This window comes from Ovis aries, chromosome 5 (genome assembly GCF_016772045.2).
Source record: "Ovis aries strain OAR_USU_Benz2616 breed Rambouillet chromosome 5, ARS-UI_Ramb_v3.0, whole genome shotgun sequence".
Taxonomy (NCBI): Eukaryota; Metazoa; Chordata; class Mammalia; order Artiodactyla; family Bovidae; genus Ovis; species Ovis aries.
In genome coordinates, this window is record NC_056058.1 from 6279061 (window position 1) to 6298939 (window position 19879).

General features: G+C 49.8%; 1 protein-coding gene and 1 pseudogene across 4 annotated transcripts in view; one reads left to right on the forward strand and one right to left on the reverse strand.

The window, feature by feature from the left end:
* Positions 1–19711, reverse strand: part of C5H19orf44 (chromosome 5 C19orf44 homolog) — a 23863-nt gene extending 4152 nt beyond the window's left edge. For 2 of the 4 annotated variants that reach the window (XM_027969467.2, XM_012177727.4), the window contains exons 1-6: positions 19617–19711; positions 10957–11701; positions 8606–8918; positions 4000–4073; positions 2546–2966; positions 327–422 (exon numbers count right to left, since the gene is read on the reverse strand). In XM_027969467.2, coding sequence (XP_027825268.1) covers positions 327–422; positions 2546–2966; positions 4000–4073; positions 8606–8918; positions 10957–11700 — 1648 coding nt within the window. In that variant the 5' untranslated portion in view covers position 11701; positions 19617–19711. Of the gene's footprint in view, positions 1–326; positions 423–1607; positions 2967–3999; positions 4074–8605; positions 8919–10956; positions 11702–12220; positions 13340–19616 lie in introns of those variants that run through there. The other 2 variants (XM_060415377.1, XR_009600603.1) reach the window with 2 other exon arrangements.
* On the forward strand, positions 13120–13617 carry LOC101117667 (large ribosomal subunit protein uL11-like; annotated as a pseudogene).
* Positions 19712–19879: the final 168 nt, after the last annotated feature.

The following is a 19879-nucleotide window of genomic DNA, read 5'->3' on the forward strand; positions in this document are numbered from 1 at the left end:
CAGCTATGGAATCTGGAGACGGTCTCAGAGGGAGCACACAAAGGTGGCCCTGTCGCGGCGGGAGGCTCGCAGTGTGTCCCTGCTAACCTGCCTGTTTCCTCCAACACGGGTGTCCTATTGTAAGACAGACAAGGTTCTGGGACACTCAGTCTGTCGTCTGGGAGCCCAGAAATTGTGGCAGTTACCTGTGGCTGTGACCGTCCCACCAACAGATTCTCCAACCCAGCACCTAGGAGTGGCCCTACACCTCCAAGGGTGGATGTGAAACTGCAGGAAAATGTGTCCGCTTCACCTAAAGGAACCCACAAGGTGGGCCGGGCTGTTACCTTCTATGGCGTCTGCGCTGATGACATGGCTGGCGATGGGTGCCGGGTCCACGTAGGCACCTCCCAGGGCTGGTCCGATGGCCGCCACGCCGGCCGCTGCTCCAGACACGCAGGGGGAGAGGTGAGTGGGCAGAGAGTCCAGAGCAATGACTTTCTCATCAACAGGTAAGATGCTGAAATAGGCTATGTGAGTCTGTCTTTTCCTCTTTCTGAATGTGATGGCCACTCTCCTTGCTTGTTTTAATCTTTCCGCTTCTTAAAGTTTCCCCAAACCTGCCTCCATCTTTCTGGTAAGTCCTCCTTGTTCAATACACAGGTCAGGTGAGCTGGCTGAAGCAGTCCCTCAGCTCAGGGCGGCTGCCCTTCCCTGGATGGGCCCCCCTCTGACAGCCATTTGTGAGCTTCAGATGTTCCCTGGACTCTAGCAGGCTGATTTATTTAGGCTGCCTTTTTCCTCCCTCCTTTCGATGTCAGGCCTAATCTAGGAAATCAGCACCACTGATGTTTTACGAAAGCATCTCTAAATTGCAAAGAAGGAAACAGACATGCACCCATTTGCTGCCCAAAGGCTCTGTTCTCAGAAACGCAGCAGGAAGATATGGGCAGGGACTCAGAGGTTTCTGAGTTTAAAATCAGGGTTTAAAATCCTCTTGAACACCTTCCAGTGATTCAGCTGGGCCCATCTGACTGACCTGCCTCCCTGAGAAACAGAACAGTCACACCCTGTGGGCAGGTGCGAGGTCTGGACAGAAGCATCATGAAGCCCCCAGATCCAAATGAGCAGATCAAGCAAGAACTGCAGGGATTTCCCTGATGGTCCAGTGGTTAAGAATCCACCTTCCAAGGCAGGTTCAATCCTTGGTCCAGGAACTAAGTTCCCATGTGCCGTGCGGCAACTAAGCCTGAATGCTACAACTAGAGAAAAAGCCACCTGCCTCAGTGAAGAGCCCATACACTGCAACAAAGACCCAACACGGCCAAGATAAGCAAGTTTCAAAAAGCAGGAACTGCACCCCAGCGCACAGCCTAGGAACAAGCTCTGTCTGCATCATGGGTGTTGTCCAGACCAGCGGCCCCCAACCTTTCTGGCATCAGGGGCTGGTTTTGCAGAAGACAATTTTTCTACCAACTGGGGTGGGGGTGGTGATGCGGGGGCGCAGTTTGGGGATGACTCAAGCGCATTACATTTGTTATGCTGCCGCTGATCGGACAGGAGGCAGAGCTCAGGCCGTAATGCAAGTGACGGGGAGCAGCTGTAAGCACAGAAGATGCTTCGCTCACCTGCTCACCTCCTGCTGTACAGCCAGGTTCCGAACAGACCACAGACCTGTCGTGGTCTGTGGCCTGGAGGCTGGGGACCCCTGGTCTTGACGAGAAAAAGGAACAGTGCGTGTGTGCACGCAAAGTTGCTTCAGTCACGTCCGACTCTTTGCAACCCCATGGACTGTAGCCCGCCAGGCTCCTCTGTCACTGGGATTCTCCACGAGTATACTGGAAGAGGTTGCCATGCCCTCCTCCAGGGGATCTTCCCGACCCAGGAATCAAACCTGCATCTCCTGTGTCTCCTGCATTGCAGGCGGATTCTTTACCTCTGAGCCACTGTGGAAGCCCCGAAACAAAGAACGGGAATCACTAAAAGAAAGCGACCTTTCTGTCCACATGGGCCAAAACCAATGCTGAGAACAAGAGAAATGATGAGCCGTGCCTGCTGCACGCCAGAAGGGAATCCGCCAAACACACACAGCAAGTTCTGACCACCAGCTGGACTGGCGACACAGCAGCTCTTAGAGCCCCCATGCTCAAGGACCCCAAAGCATCTGAGGATGCACTGTCCTGGAAGGCGGTCCCTGTCACACCTGATGTTTCGGGTGGGGTTGCTCTCTGGCGGGGCCTTCCTGGCCACTGCAGGTGCTGAGCAGCAGCCCAGCCTCCACCCGGAGACAGACAGTCACCCACCCTGGCCGATGTCCCCTGGGGCCAGGATTAGCCCCGCTGACAACCACTGCTTTAGTTTTTGGTTTGAAACCTTTCAGTGTTTCGAAGCTTGGGAGACAGTGGGGAATACCTAGGAAGCTCCCCTTTTCTGTGGAAGAGGAAGCAGGGGGCTGAGGTCCCATCAGCTGGCTGATGACAGCCCAGACCTCCTGGTCCAGGGGCTCCTGCCGATCACCACTGCAGGCCTGCCTCTCCCTCCTCCGACCCTCAGGCCGCGTCCTTACCGTTAGCCCACTGGTAGGTGAAGGCGGGATCGGGCGTCTGCACAGCCGTCTCCTTCACCATGACTCTTGGGTGTCCACCCCTGGCCCGCTTCTTCCGTGACTTGGGACTTGAGGGAGGGAGGTCTGACTTCAGACTTGCAGAAAATTCAGACCGACTGGCCAGTGTCCTGTCGGGAGACTCCTCTGAACGGGCCGTTGACTCAGATGCTGTGGGACTGGGGGATTTTTCAAAATCTTCTGAGTAAGTCGAGCTCACCGCGCTGGCCGTAGGTTCCAGAGACGTCGGCCCCAGGCAACAAATGCCCTGGGGCCCAGGGGACGAGGCCGATGGCTCATTCAGGTGCTCAGAGATCTCGCTCTCAGAGGGGGGATCCCCTGCCCAGGGCCTTCTACTGGATGCCTTGCCCCCCTGACCTTCTTTCTAAAATGAAGGATGGCAGAGGTAATTGGAAAGTATTTTCGAATGAGCAACACAATCAAAATACCACTGCATTAGAAGTGAGGGCGCCCCAGGGACCCAGCAGGTGAGGGTCTACATGGTCCTTTCTAGACCTGGGCCGGCCAAGTATTGCGAGCAGAACTCTTGAAACCCTTCAGCACGAAGCTGCTGTGCTTAACACTGATGGGGTGAGCATGTGTTAGCAGCAGGTGGGTGAAATATGTTGTCATTATTATGTTTATTAAAACCTGTGCTGGGACTGCCAGCGGTTAAGAATCTGCGCTTCTACTGGAAGGGGCACTGTTCCAAACCCTGGTTGGGGAACCCTGCTGGGGGAACCCTGATGATCCTGCACAGCAGTCCTGAACGCTGCACGGCGCTGATGGTGAGGTGGTTACTAACACAGCAAGAACCACCTCGGGGCAGCAGAATAAATACAGGTCAGTGCAGGAATTGCTGTGGGGAGGCTGAAGTGGGACCTGCTCTAATCGTCTGATACGTTAAATAACTCCTCTCTTATCATCTTAAATCAGGGTCTCTGCACATTGACATGCTGACATTTAAGACACAAATATTCCCTGCAGCGGGGGCCAGCCTGTGCACTCTGGGACAGTGAGCGCCATCTCTGGCCACTGCCTATTTGATGCCAGTAGCACCCTGCACCACAGTTATGACCACAATGTCGCCAGACATCGCCAAGCGTTCCCAGGGGAGAATCGCTGACCTAAATGAAGCATCATGGCTGCAAACCATTCTACGTAAAGATCTAAAGTGAAAAATCAGTTCAGGGACTCCCCTCACGGTCCGATGACTAAGGCTCCAAGCTCCCAGTTCAGGGGGCCCGGGTTCAATCCCTGGTCGGGAAACTAAGATCCCCCATGCTGCAACTAAGGGTTCACGTGCTGCAACTAAAGATTCCCACAACGGAAACAGAATGTCCCACATGCCGCAGTCAGATTAATTAAATAAATCTTTTTTTAAAAAAAGAAACAAAAAATCGGTTCACTGTACTTACTTCCCATTCCAAGTCTGATTTCTCACTGACAGCTGGAGCCAGATCATCCAGGGATAAAATGTTTATTCTAAAATCTGTAATTAAAAATGTAACATGGCAATATTTACTCATCTATTCCACAGGTATTGACCATCCTGTTGAAGAAACTGGGCTAAGAGCTAGGGATAGGAAGATGCAGAAGTGTTCTCAGAAAGCTAGCCCAGGCATCTGAGTACTTTTTCCTTAAAGGGCGAGATGGTAAGTATTAATAGTCCGGGCTTTTTCGGGCTAGCCTGTCTCTCTCACCATTGTTCAACTCTGCCCTTGTGATGACGGGAAAGCCACCAAGGACCGTGTGTAAGCAAATGAGTATGGCTGTGTCCCAGTAAAACTTTACTTATAAAAACAGGCAATGGGAAGGGCTTCCCTGGTGGTCCAGTGGTTAAGAATCCACCTTGCAATGCAGGGGATGCAGGTTCGATCCCTGGTCAGGGAACTAAGATTCACATGGCATGGGGCGACCCCAGGCATTGCCAACTACTGAGCCCCTGCCCTGCAATGAAGATCCCGCATGTGGCAACTAAAATCTGTGGCAATCAAATAAATACATATTTTAAAATAGACAACGGGAGGATTCCCTGATGGTCTAGTTGTTAGGACTCCATGCTTTTACTGCCAAGGACCCAGGTTCAATCCCTGGTCAGGGAACTAAGATCCAAAAAGTAGTGGTGGTGGTGGTGTAGTTGCTCGGTTGTGTCTGACTCTTTTGACCCCCAAGGACTATAGCCCATCAGGCTCCTCTATCCATGGGATTCTCCAGGCAAGAATACTGGAATGGGTTGCCATTTCCTTCTTCAGGAAGATCTGAAAAATAGAGAAGCAAGGGAAAAAAGAAAAACAGGCCAGAAGCTTCCCAGCTACTGGCCTCCACAGAGCGGCTCACAATGCAAAGAGGGAAGCACAGTGGTAAGTGTGCTTGAGGTAGGAGGGGCGGGCCCTCCACTGGGAGGCGCCTCATCCTAGGTTCTCATTTAAAGCGAGTTAAGGGCACAGGGGGTCTTTCCTGGGGGCTCAGATGGTAAGGAACCTGACTGCAATGCAGGAGGGCCAGCTTCAATCCCTGGGTCGGGAAGATCCCCTGGAGGAGGGCATGGCAACCCACTCTGGTATTCTTGCCTAGAGAATTCCATGGACAGAGGAGCCCAGCGGGCTACAGTCTATGGGGTCGCAAAGAATTGGACACAAGTGAGTGACTAACACTTCCGTTTCAAGCTCAGGCGAACTTCCACTCTGTGGTGCCAGCTGCCAGCTGCCAACACCTGAATGCCACGGGTGCAGGTTACTAGAAGAGGAAGGCTCCACGCAGTCCCAGTGCCCTAGCAGGTTTTGCCCTGCCAACATGTGGGCCTGCTCTTCCCTGGGAGGAGGAAGGCTGACAGGCAGCCAGGGTCAGGAGCAACTCCACCACATGGCTCACTTCATGACTGAAGCACAGAGGCTGTGTGTGTGTGATGCGAGGGGGACAGGGGTGTCCACCCTGTGGGGCCTCAAAACCCCTGCAGGCACATGATCCAACGCCGGCTGAGTTGGGTGGACACTTGGCGGGGCCCTCCAAGGTGTCTTAGGGGCTTCCACGGAGGGCACCGAGCAGCCTGGCTGGGCTGGAGGGATGAGTCTCCTGGAGGAGGTAGGATGTGGCCCGCAATTCCAGAACAGACAGGGGGCAGTCAGCGGGGGCAGCTGCAGCAGCGCCCACCACGCAGGAGGCACAGAGCTGGGGGTGAACAGGAGATGGAAGACCGAGCGGCTCACTCCTCCTGGAAAGGCTAGCTGAGTGCAATCCCAAACACCAGGCTGCCCAGCAATATAAGACTGAAATGGAAGCCTAGCTCAGCACTTCAGCGCTAAGGGCTCACGCCGCCTCTGAACTCCTCCGACACTGCCAGTTGCCAGCATGCCTGTGGCACACAGGTCCTGGGATACGTTCACGGACAAGCCTCTGAAGTAAGCCATCACGGCTGGCTTGGGCCAAGGCACCGCAGGAGACCGTGGACTAGTAATGTTATCGTCATGTCAGCCAACCCCACATCCCACAGGCTCACCGTGCAGGAGGCCCTCCACGTGCGCTAGCTCACGGTCATAGCTCTGCCCCGCGCTACAGATGAGGAAACCGAGACAGAGCCTGAGGCCCTGTGGCCAGAAGGCGGCAGGGCAGGCGCGTCCACCCCAGGCAGTGTGTTCATTAGTCGCTCAGTCTTATCCGACTCTCGGCGACCTCGTGGGCTGTAGCCTGCCCGGCTCCTCTGTCCATGGAATTCTGGCAAGAATACTACAGCGGGTTGCCATTCCCTTCTCCAGGGGATCGTCCCAACCCAGGGATCAAACCTGGGTCTCCCGCATCACAGGCAGGTTCTTTACTGTCTGAGCCACCAGGGAAGCCCCCGCCCTAGATGGGCTGGACCCCCCAAACTCAGACTTGTCCTCACCACTCCTTGCTACCTTCCTCTCTTGAAGCTGCATCTGGAGGGGAAGGTGGGGTCTGGACACAGAGGGGGCCCCTTCCCGGCCAGCAGCAGGGGCTGAGGTGCAGCCTGGAGGGGCAGTCAGGAAGGGCCAGAAACCAGGTCTGGCGCTCCTGTCGGTTGTCATGTCGGCCAACCCTGATCCTCACAGGCTTCCCGGGCAGGTACACCCACCTTCTCATCCACGCCCACCAGGCTGGCCAGGACATGCATCACTATTTCCTCGGGCCTGAAGATCTGAGCCTACAGCAGTGAGGTGCCACGTGGCATGCGGCAGGTGGTGGCCCCCGAGGGGGCTCCCAGGGGGCTTTCTCGCATCCTCAAGCCCACCCCCCTGCACAGGGAGGGGACTTTGGTCAGCTGTGCTTCTCCTCCCTGCCCCTACATCATGGTGCCTTAGCATCTTGGATTTTTGGGGGGGGGGGGGGTAGGGGCACACCACGCAGCCTGTGGGATCTTAGTTCCCCGACCAGGGACTGAACCTGTGACCCTGCAGTGAAAGTGCAGAGCCTTAACCACTGGACCACGAGGGAAGTCCGCATCTTGAATATTTTGAGCTGCAGGAATCTGAGACACAGAAGGGGCTGCAAGAGCTCCCTGACCTCCTCCGAAGCAGGCTATAAGACCCTCAGGTAAGACTCACCTTCCCTTTACCTGGGGGAAAGGAGCATCCTTATGTCCAAGATGGGGGGAACTGAGCCACCCCCCACCAGCAGGTTTCGCTCCATCTCCCCTCATCTCCTCCTATCCTTTTTCTATCACATTCTCCCAGGACTCTCCACTGCTCATCACACCTAGCAGGAGGCATCACCGTTCCTTTACGTTTTCATTTCCTTATGAAGGCTCCTGGGTCACATAAAACTTATATGAAATCTTTATTGAATCTCAGAATGCTTTTCTCCTGTTAACCTGTCTTTGGTTACAGAGCCCCAGCCGAGAAGTTAAAAGGACACAAGGGAAAAACTATTTTGCCTCCCCTACCACTGATTCACTGGCTAAAGACCATCCTAGCACCTGGGAACTGGGGGCAGGGGCGGGGCAGGTTTGCGTGTTTGTCATCGTACTCCTGACACCATCACGCCTGACACCTGCCGGCAAACAGCAGGTGCTCAACCCAGTTATTTAACTGGGTTTTGGATTGGGGGCAGGAGGAGAAGGGGACGACAGAGGATGCGATGGCTGGATGGCATCACGGACTCAATGGACGTGAATCTGAGTGAACTCCGGGAGTTGGTGGTGGACAGGGAGGCCTGGCGTGCTGCGATTCATGGGGTCGCAAAGAGTCGGACACGACTGAGCGACTGAATTGAACTGATGGTAAGGAAACTGCAGCGGGGAGAAATCCATGTTTTCTCTTTTGCTCTTTTCTTAAATACATACGGTATTAAAACTCATGCTGGGGACTTCCCTGGTGGTCCACTGGTTAAGAATCCGCCTTCCCGGCTATACCCCAATACAAAATAAAAATTTTCTCATTTTTAAAAAGAAAAGATCTGGGGAGTTCAATAAAGACAAGGAAAAAAAAAAAGAACCACCCTGGCTTCCAGTGCAGGGGATGCAGGTTTGATCCCTGGTCGAGGAACTAAGACCCTGGCCACTGCTACAAAGACCCAGCACAGCCAAAAATAAAAAATAAATAAGTACATAAAAAATCATGTTGAATGATGGTGAAATAATAAAAATGTCTGTGACTGCTTAGAGGTTGGTTTCGTTTTCTGCAATTAAAAAGGAAAGGAAGGACACCTCTCTTTTACAAGGAAAACTTTCTCTCATCTGAGGCTCGAGAAGGATTTGCCTTCGCTCTGTCACTGGGCAGGGTCACTAGGTGAAGACTTTAAAGATAGGACGGGGACTTCCCTGGTGGTCCAGTGGTTAGGACTGCGTTTCAGACACAGGGAAGCAAGGGGTCAGGGAACTAAGAGCCCACAGGCCCCAAGGGGAAAAGGAAATCTGACTTGGCCCCTCAACTAGGAAAGAGGGTGTGGAAAAGCCGAGGGTGCCTTGCACCCCCCGTGATAAGACCCTGTGACGCCACGCTGGGAACCCTAAAGGCGGTCTCGCCCTCCCTGCCCAGGGTGACAGCTCTGCACAGGGACGAGGGCTACCGTTCAGACTGTCTTCGGTGGCTTCTGACGGAGGCTCCTCCTGAGGCCCAGGCTCGCTCCTTCTCAGGGAGGATGAGCGCTCGTCAGCCCCCGCGGTCGAGGGCGCTGATTTCACCAAGGCACCAGGGGTGGAAAGCGACACCGTGCGGGAGGCAGACGTGTGCGTCTGTGGGGAGCGAGTTCTCAAGCCCGCACCGCGGGGGGCCCCGTCCGCTGACCGTGAAGTTGACAGCCACGAAGTGGGGAATGGCTTTGAGCTGGGAAGATCCTTACTGGGCCGTGAAAGGGCTCTTGGCGGAGTTGGGATTTGACCCTAAGTGGGCGGAAACAAATGAAGGGAAATTAACCAAACATGCTAAGTCCTGATCAAGCGACATTGGGGTTGGTGGACACTGTGAGGCCTCATGATGACCGTTACCACTTTCAGCCCCTTTCTTCTCCCCTCATCTATGGAAGTTAAGGGACAACATTTAGGCAAGATAATCCTGGGATCAGAAATACTCGGAAATATTGCTTGGCTTTCAAATCGTGTCTGACTCTTTGCAAGCCCAACAACTGTAGCCTGCTGGTCCCCTCAGTCCATGGGATTTCCCAGGCAAGAATGCTGGAGTGGGTTGTGATTTCCTTCTCCAGGGGATCTTCCTGATGCAGGGATTGAGCTCACAATGCCTGCTTGGCTGGAGAAAGAAATGGTGACCCACTCCAGTATTCTTACCTGGGAAATCCCATGGACAGAGTGGCCTGGTGGGCTACAGTCTAGGAGGATCGCAAAGAGTCAGACAAACTTGGTCACAAGAGTGACTAAGCAAAATTAGCCAAAGCGCCTCTGCTGTAATTTCCCTTAGTAACAAGTGCTGGTGAAGACGTGGAGACATTGGGACCCTCATACACTGCTGGCGGGAATGTGGAACAGTGCAGCCATCGTGGGAGACAGTTTACCTGTTCCTCAGCTAGTTACACACAGACTTACTAATAGGACACAGCAGTTCTGCTCCTAGGAAAAACCCAAAGAACTGAAAACAGGGACTCAGATACTTGTAACACTATTCATAATTGCCAAAAGGTGGAAACATCCCAGATGTCCACCAGTGGATGAGTGGGTAAACACAATGTGGTCCATCCATGCAATGGAATATTACTCAGCCAGAAAAAGGAACGGAGCACTGAGGCATGCCACAATGTGAGTGAACCCCGAGAGCATCATGCTAAGGGAGAGACTGGACACAAAAGGCCACAGGTTGTATGATTCCACTGGAAAAATGTCCAGAACAGGCAAACCCGTGGAGACAGAAAGCAGATTAGCGATTATTAGGGTCTGGAGGACAGGGAAACAGGGAGTGATTGCTTGGTGCACGTGCCCGTGCTCAGTCGCTTCGGTCATGTCAGCTCTTTGTGCGTCTATGGACTGCAGCCCCCCAGGCTCCTCTGTCCACAACACTCTCCAGGTAAGGATACTGGAGTGGGCTGCCATGCCCTCCTCCAGGGGAGCTTCCCAACCCAGGGATCAAACCTGCATCTCCTGTGACTCCTGCATTGCAGGCAGGTTCTCTACCACTGAGCCAAGAAGGAAGTAATCAGTGACGGCTTACTTTTGGGAGGATGGAAATGTTTTGGAATGAAACAGATGGCAGTTAAACAACACTGTAAATGTATTAAATGGCACTGCACTGTTCATTTTTAATAGGTTAATTTTAAGTTATAGGAACTTCACCTCAATTTAAAAAAAATGGAGATGGAGCCTTCCCAAGTTAGTGATTCCCATATGGTACAACCAGCAAACGGGCATGGGTCACCAATGGCAGTGATCACAGCTGGGGCTGCATCAGTCATACAAAGTGCCGTCCTGTACAGTCACCAGCGCCACGTGGTGCAAAACCACCTGACGTGTCCAAATCCGACCCCTTACAGAGCAGGCCAGGAGTGGGTCCCCGTGATCAGCTGAAACCCAGCCCTTCCTCATCCAACACTCTCTCAAGTAGCTTACGGGTGATGGTGCTCATCAAAAGACCCCAGTGCTATGACATAAAGGTTGAAATGCAAAGTAGTAATACAAACAAGTACAGAATAAATTAGTGCAAAATGCAGGGATGTCCCTGGTGGTCCAGTGGTTTAAGAATCCACCTTGCAACTCAGGGGATGGACGCAGGTTTGATCCCTGGTTGGGGAATTAAGATCCCGCATGCCACAGAGCAACTTGCGTCACCAACTACTGAGCCCAAGAGCTCCAGAGCCATGTGCTGGGACTAGAGTCCCTGCGCCACAAGGAAAGATCCCACGTGCCACAATGGAGACCCGAGGCAGCCAGATAAACAAATAAAAAGTAAAAATGGATAAATACATGCAAACCTTACCGAGACTAGTTTTGTTTGTTCTTTCTCACTGGCTTTGGTGAAACCCTGACTGGTGGGTGTTTCTTTTTCCCTGGAAGGTTCTATCAAGCTCCCCAGCAACTCTTTCATTTCCTCTTCATCACTGTCTGGAGAATCCAGTGTTCTAGGAGGTTGTTTCTCTTTGGGTCTTTGAGCATCCCTCTCCTTCCCAACCTGCGCTTCCACGGGGATCTTTTCCACCCGTGCTTCTCTCTTCTTTAGAAACCTACTGACCTTCCCACTCGGCATGTCTGTCTCAGGGACAGGAATTTCAAGGGCCTGTTCCTGGGACGGTTGTCCTGTGTTCTGTGAAGCAAGGTCAGCCGTCCTCCTGGGGGGAGTTTCCTCTGCTCTGCTAGGGAGCCAGTCCTCAGATTCCGCATCCGACAGATCCACCCGCACCTTCCGGTTCCTGATCTTGGTCTCTATCTGTGCCAGCTTTGTGAGCGCTGCATTAGCCCTGACCTTGGAGGCGGTGGTTGATGGTCTACTTGAAGAGTGCCAGGGCTTGCTCCCCAGGACAGTGTTCTCTTTTGGCAGGAAGTGTTTTCCACCCAGAGTCTGGTTTCTTTTTAAAAATCTGCTGGGACCAGGTGCTATTTTGGTAAGACTTCTACTGATATCAGAGTTCCACATGGCCCCCATCTTTGAATCTTCTAAGGAAATATCACTGAGGTCGCCAAAGATGTCACACACAGGACGGCTGGGTTTTCTTATCGAAGCCATTCTAGGGAGTAAAGACAGAAAACTTAAGAATCAGAACACCTGATGTTCATACTGCCAGTTCAAATCTCTCAACAGCTCCCACCACTTGGGAGAGACCACATCCCCTTTTGCCATCTAGCCAGAGCCGCCCCTCCAAGCCTGACGACCACCATGAAAATAAGACACCTGGGACTTCCCTGGTGGTAGAGTGGGTAAGAATCCACCTACCAGTGCAGGGGACACAGGTTCAATCCCTGGTCCAGAAGATTCCAGAAGCCAGAGAGTAACTAAGCCCTGAGCACCACAACTTCTGAAGCCTGCGTGCCCTAGAGTGTGTGCTCCACAACAAGAGGAGCCACCCCGATGAGAAGCCCGTGCACCATGGCAAAGAGTAGCCCCCGCCTGCTGCAACTAGAGAGAGCCCCGGAGCACCAACTAAGACCCAGGGCAGCCAAAAAATAAGTTAAAAATATATAAATAAGACCTGGTATGTTACTACTGAATTACCCTTTAGGGCCAGGTATTAAGTGACATATGTTACCTATTAAAGACAAAAGTCAGCGATTCTCAGGCCCCAGCAGGATGCCCAGTACTTCATTCAGAGCTGCAGTATCTCATTTAACCCTCACTTGGCCCTGTGAGTTGGTTATTGTCATCCCTCTCTCATAGAAGGAGAGGAAGGAAATGAAGGCCCCAGCAGGTTAGATCCTGATCAGTGAGTTGTTATTGTTGTTCAGTTGCTAAGTCGTGTCTGATTCTTTGAGACCCCATGGACTGCAGCGCGCCAGGCTTCCCTGTTCTTCACTGTTTCCCAGAGTTTGCGCAAACTCATGTCCATTGAGTCGATGTTGCCATCCAACCATCTTATCCTCTGTCATCCCCTTCTCCTCCTGCCCTCAATCTTTCCCAGCATCAGAGTCTTTTCCAATGAGTCAGCTCTTCGCATCAGGTGGCCAAAGAATTACAGTTTCACCATCAGTTCTTCCAATGAATATTCAGGGTTGATTTCCTTTAGGATTGACTGATTTGATCTCCTTGCAGTCCAAGGGACTCTCAAGAGTCTTCTCTAGCACCACAGTTCAAAAGCATCACCTCTCTGGCGCTCAGCCTTCTTTATGGTCCAACTCTCACATCTGTACGTGACTACTGGAAAAACTATAGCTTTGACTGTATGGCCAGTGAGTAGCAGAGCCAAATTCAGAGCTTAGGCTGATTCCAAAGATCTCGCTCACCCCCAGAGTTCTTCACTGTCTCTCCAGCTGCCCCACTTCAAGTCAGTCCTACTCCCCAGTCACACCCCAAGTCCGGTCTCCTCCTTTATCCAAATGTCCTCAGTTCTCTCAAAAAAAGAAAAAAGAGCTGTTGAGCTTTCAGCTTTTGGCTCGGAGGAGGCCAAGGTGCAACTTTCTTCGCTCGTCCCAAATCCGAGTTCATCTGACACCAGCCACCTCCACCATGCCGCCTAAGTTCAACCCCAACGAGATCAAAGTCGTGCACCTGAGGTGCACCGGTGGGGAGGTTGCTGCCATGTCTGCCCTGGCCCCCAAGATCGGCCCCTTGGGTCTGTCTCCAAAAAAGGTCAGTGATGACATCACCAAGGCAACTTAGTGACTGGAAGGGTCTGAGGATTACAGTGAAACTGACCATTTAGAACAGACAAGCCCAGACTGAGGTGGTACCTTCTGCTTCTGCCCTGATCATCAAAGCCCTCAAGGAACCACCAAGAGACAGAAAGAAGCAGAAAAACATTAAGCACAGTGGAAACATCACTTTTGATGAGACTGGATGCGGCATCGGTCTCTAGCTAGAGAATTTTCTGGAACCATTAAGGAGATCCTGGGGACTGCCCAGTGTGTGGGCTGCAATGTTGATAGCCACCACCTTTACGACATCATAGATGGTATTAACAGTGGTGCAGTGGAGTGCCCAGCTAGTTAAGAATGGCAAAGGGAAAAGAAAAATAAAGGATTATTTGACAACCCCTCCCCTAAAAAAAAAGAGCTGTTGAGAGCCTGCCCTGGTAGTCCAGGGGTTAAGACTCCACATTCCCAATGCAGGAGGCCCAGGTTCAACCCCTGGTCAAGGAACTAAGATCGTGCATGCCACACAGTGAGGCTAAATAAATAAAAATAGTTTTAAAAACTGGCTGTACTCCGGGAGTTGGTGATAGACAGGGAGGCCTGGCGTGCTGCAATTCATGGGGTCGCAAAGAGTCGGACATGACTGAGCGACTGAACTGAACTGTACTATTTTTTTTGGAAAGCTGGTTTTGAAACTCAATCTATATGTTTAATGAGCTCCCAAGAAATCTTATTTTACTTAGTGTAAGAACTACTGCCCTGGGAGCAGGACTGGGGCCTTTGGACAGACACAGACCGCCCTCTCCTCCCATCCTGCATGAAATGTCAGCCACGTGCTGTGCGTGTGAGCTGGTGTACATTTTTCTGAGGAGAAGGGCCTGAGTTTTCATTGTATGCTCAGAGTTCTCGTGTACCCCTGGAAGAACATGAACAATCCACTGCAAGATTTACCAAGGTTTCAAAAGATTTTAAAGACTTGGGGAAAATACGGCATGGGTGGGTGTCTGCTGCAGGCCCTCTAGTGAGGAACTTGGCAATGGCAATGAAAACGTGAAATGCACAGAACCATGAGCCCACAGTTCCACATCTGGGAATTTACCTACAGTTACATTCTCAAAGTCACATAGAGATGTCCAGGGAATGTCCTGGTAGCGTTATTCGTACTAATCAGAAACAGAGGCCCAGTGAGGTCCAGACAACCTCAGGTACACAATGGAATATTAGGCAGCCATTAAAGGAAGGGGGAGAATCTGTGTGCATAGCATCTCCCACATAATGGTCTGTGAGGCAGAAAAGACGAGAACCATGCCTCAGCTCCATTCTGTTTCAATGGTGGGACTTGCCTGGTCGTCCAGGGGTTAAGACTTTGTGCTTCCGGGGTACAAAGCACAGACTTTGTGCTTCAGAGGGCACAGGTTCAATGTCTGATCAGAGAACTAAAATCCCACATCCTGAACAGTGCAGCCCCCAAAAAACAAAAAATACTGTTTGAATGTTCTACCAAGACTATATATGTTACATTTATTAAAAAACAAAAAAGTACTGTGAAACCCAAAAAATCTTTTCCCCCCTCTCTATCCACTTGGAAAACTATTTATTAGGATTACCAGAATAAATAGAGAACAGTCAGTTATTTGAATTTCAGATAAACAGCAAATAATTTTTAAAAATTAAGTATGACACAAATATTTTTATGGTAAAAGCTAATGTTCTGAACATTTTATACTAAAAAGCATTGTATTCCAAATACCTTTATATTAAATATTATTTATCTGAAATTGAAATTCAACTGGGTGTCCAGTATTCTGATTTGTTAAACTTGGCAACTCTACATCTTATACACCTTTTAAAGCTGAGTTCAAATATTTTGTGCTAGGCAAAGCATTTAACCCAATCCCTAAGATTCTGGACAAGAATGAATTATTTTTAGTATTTTATTGTCTGTTTCTCTGACTAGTGTGCTTGCTCTCTTATCCCCATCTTAACAATTCATATAGTAAGAGTGCCCAGCATAGGCCTGACCACAGGGGTCAGTGAATGGAAAACCACGCAGAATTCCTAGTGGGAGCGACCCTGGTCAGATTACTTAACCATTCTGTCCCTCAGTTTCAGTTCAGTTCAGTTCAGTCGCTCAATCGTATCCAACTCTTTTCGACCCCATGAATCGCAGCATGCCAGGCCTCCCTGTCCATCACCAACTCCCGGAGTTCACTCACACTCACGTCCATCGAGTCAGTGATGCCATCCAGCCATCTCATCCTCTGTTGTCCCCTTTTCTTCCTGCCTCCAATCCCTCCCAGCATCAAAGTCTTTTCCAGTGAGTCAACTCTTCGCATGAGGTGGCCAAAGTACTGGAGTTTCAGCTTTAGCATCATTCCCTCCAAAGAAATCCCAGGGCTGATCTCCTTCAGAATGGACTGGTTGGATCTCCTTGCAGTCCAAGGGACTCTCAAGAGTCTTCTCCAACACCACAGTTCAAAAGCATCAATTCTTTGGCGCTCAGCTTTGTTCACAGTCCAACTCTCACATCCATACATGACCACAGGAAAAACCATAGCCTTGACTAGACAGACCTTTGTTGGCAAAGTAATGTCTCTGCTTTTGAATATACTATCTAGGTTGGTCATAACTTTTCTTCCAAGGAGTAAGCATCTTTTAATTTCATGGCTGCAATCACCATCTGCAGTGATTTTGGAGCCCCAAAAAATAAAGTCTGACACTGTTTTCGCTGTTTCCCCATCGATTTCCCATGAAGTGATGGGACCAGATGCCATGATATTTGTTTTCTGAATGTTGAGCTTTAAGTCAACTTTTTCACTCTCCTCTTTCACTTTCATCAAGAGGCTCTTTAGTTCCTCTTCACTCTCTGCCATAATGGTGGTGTCATCTGCATATCTCAGGTTATTGATATTTCTCCCGGCAATCTTGATTCCAGCTTGTGTTTCTTCCAGTCCAGTGTTTCTCATGATATACTCTGCATAGAAGTTAAATAAGCAGGGTGACAATATACAGCCTTGATGTACTGCTTTTCCTATTTGGAACCAGTCTGTTGTTCCATGTTCAGTTCTACCTGTTGCTTCCTGACCTGCATATAGGTTTCTCAAGAGGCAGTTCAGTGGTCTGGTATTCCCATCTCCTTCAGAATTTTCCACAGTTTATTGTGATCAGTATGTTCAGTATGGGGCATGGAATAAGCTTACAATAAAATTTAGATAGCTGTCATGATGGTACTGGGGGGCTTCCCAAGTGGCTCAGTGGTAAAGAATCTGCCTACTACTGCAGGAGATGTGAGTTCAGCCCCTGGGTGGGGAAGGTCCCTGGAGAAGGAAACGGCAACCCACTCCAGTATTCTTGCCAGGAAATCCTACAGACAGAGGGGCCTGACAGGCTACAGTCCATGGGGTCACAAAAGTGTCAGACACAAGTCAGCAACTAAACAAAACGATAACAATGACAGTATTTGGACTACCTGCATAATGGGTTAACTTTTAGCTGCAAGGACATGGTGAAGAGGAAGTAGAAAGCACTGGAACAACATCAACAGCTATCTCTGTGAATATTTCTGTAGTTATGGCTCCAGGCCATTTCGTGCTGGTCAGAGGGCAAGTCTGACCACCAGGCCAGGTTTTCTGGCATCTAGTTCTTCTGAAAGATTTAAAATAAATTTTAAAAGTGATTAAAAAAAATTTTTTTATTAAAAAAAAAAAAAGGAGGGGTGAATTCCTCTGGTGGCCTAGTAGTTAGGATTCCAGGGGGAGGGATTCAGTCCCTGATCTGGGAAGTGATATCCTGCAAGCCCCACAGATCAGCCAAAAAAAAAAAAAAAAGAATTTTAAAAAAATTAATAATGTTTAAAAGGGTAAATTTCATGTTATGTACACCTTACCACAACTAAAATAGATACATATTTTTAAATTTTTTATTGAACTATAGTTGATTTACAATATTGTGTTAGCTTCAGAAACATGTATTTTTTGTAAAAATACATTGTAAACTCACAATTACAAATAAACTAATAGGCAAAATACATGAACTGATATTTCACACAAAAAAATATACAAATGGCCAATAAGCATGTAATAAGATGCTCAAACTACTGCACAATTGCACTCATCTCACATGCTAGTAAAGTCATGCTCAAAATTCTCCAAGCCAGGCTTCAGCAATACGTGAACCATGAGCTTCCTGATGTTCAAGCTGGTTTTAAAAAAGGCAGAGGAACCAGAGATCAAATTGCCAGCATCCACTGGATCATGGAAAAAGAAACAGAATTCCAGAACAACATCTATTTCTGCATTATTGACTATGCCAAAGCCTTTGTGTGGATCACAATAAACTGTGGAAAATTCTGAAAGAGATGGGAATACCAGACCACCTGACCTGCCTCTTGAGAAATCTGTATGCAGGCCAGGAAGCAACAGTTAGAACTAGACATGGAACAACAGACTGGTTCCAAATAGGAAAAGGAGTACATCAAGGCTGTATATTGTCACCCTGCTTATTTAACTTCTATGCAGAGTATATCATGAGAAACACTGGGCTGGAAGAAACACAAGCTGGAATCAAGATTGCCGGGAGAAATATCAATAACCTCAGATATGCAGATGACACCACCCTTATGGCAGAAAGTGAAGAGGAACTAAAGAGCCTCTTGATGAAAGTGAAAGAGGAGAGTGAAAAAGTTGGCTTAAAGCTCAACATTCAGAACACGAAGATCATGGCATCTGGTCCCATCACTTCATGGGAAATCGATGGGGAAACAGTGGAAACAGTGTCAGACTTTATTTTTTGGGGCTCCAAAATCACTGCAGATGGTGCTTGCAGCCATGAAATTAAAAGACGCTTACTCCTTGGAAGAAAAGTTATGACCAACCTAGATAGTATATTCAAAAGCAGAGACATTACTTTGCCGACTAAGGTCCGTCTAGTCAAGGCTATGGTTTTTCCAGTGGTCATGTATGGATGTGAGAGTTGGACTGTGAAGAAGGCTAAGCGCTGAAGAATTGATGCTTTTGAACTGTGGTGTTGGAGAAGACTCTTGAGGGTCCCTTGGACTGTAAGGAGATCCAACCAGTCCATTCTGAAGGAGATCAACCCTGGGATTTCTTTTGGAAGGAATGATGCTAAAGCTGAAACTCCAGTACTTTGGCCACCTCATGCGAAGAGTTGACTCATTGGAAAAGACTTTGATGCTGGGAGGGATTGGGGGCAGGAGGAGAAGGGGACGGCAGAGGATGAGGTGGCTGAATAGCATCACTGACTCGATGGACGTGAGTCTGAGTGAACTTCAGGAATTGGTGATGGACAGGGAGGCCTAGCGTGCTACAATTCATGGGGTCGCAAAGAGTCGGACACAACTCAGCAACTGAACTGAACTGAACTGAACTGAAGGTGCTCAACATCATCCATGAGGGGAATTCAGATCAAAGCCACTATGAGATCCCACTTCACACCCACTAGAGTGACTGTAATCAAAAGTACAGAAAGGAACAGGTGGTTGGTGAAATGTGAAGATATTAGATAGAACCCTCATAGCCCTTGGAGGAGACTGTAAAAGGATGCTTTTGCCAACCTGGACAACAGTCTGGTAGGTCCTCAAAAATTTAAACATAGTTACCATAGGACCCAGTAATTTCAATCCCGTGCAGCCGAAGATAACTGAAATGGATGCAAATGTTCGTAACAGTTCTTATTCATAATAGACAAAAAGTGGCAACAACCCAAATAAATAGCCATTAACTAGCGAATGGATGAGAACTATTCAGTAATAAAAAAGAACAAATAATGATACACACAACATGCGCACGTGTCAAACACAGCACACTAAGTGAAAATACCAGATGATGCAAAAAACCACACAGCCTATTATTCCAGTTACAAGGACTGTCCAGAAAAGGCAAATCCACAAACTCACAAAGCCCATCGGTGGTTGCCTGCGACTGCGGGTGTTAGCGGGGATGGAGAGATACACTTCGGGTGACCTACAAGTTCGAAAGCTGGATGGTGGTGATGCTTGCACCATTTGGTAAATTTTTAGTAAAATAACGTGAATTGTAAGCTTAATGGGGGTGAACTGTACCGTATGTAGATGAGTTATCAATAAAGCTGTTAAAAGATAAACCAAATTTTGAAAATTGGGGCGCCCTTCAGACCAGCGGGTTGTTCCCCAAGGCCTGGAGCGACCCACATCGGACCATCTTCTCCAGTGCGCCTCAGACAGGGAAACGGAGGCTTGAGGCCCCTGAACCGCCCTCCCGCTGCCCGACCTACTCAGCTCCGGAGGGCGCCCCGTTTCCCTCAATTCCTCTCCCGAGCCCAAGCATCAAGTCTGGCCACCGCCCAGCCAACCCCGCCAACCTCCTCCCGCGAAGTCCTTCCGCGGAGGCTGCCGCCGCTCACGGTGGAACACTCCTGCCAGAGGGGACCGTTGCCCTCGGCAAAAGCGCTAGGGTAAAAGAGACTACATCTCCCGGGTCACCCCGCGCCCTGAGAACCAATAGAGCCTCAGGTCATAATCGCAAGGCTTCATGGGAGTGGTAGTTTTGGGGGCGGGCCTGGTGTGCACCGCGCGTCAGAGCCCAGTGGACTCTCGGGTCATAATCGCGAGGCGTGACGGGAGC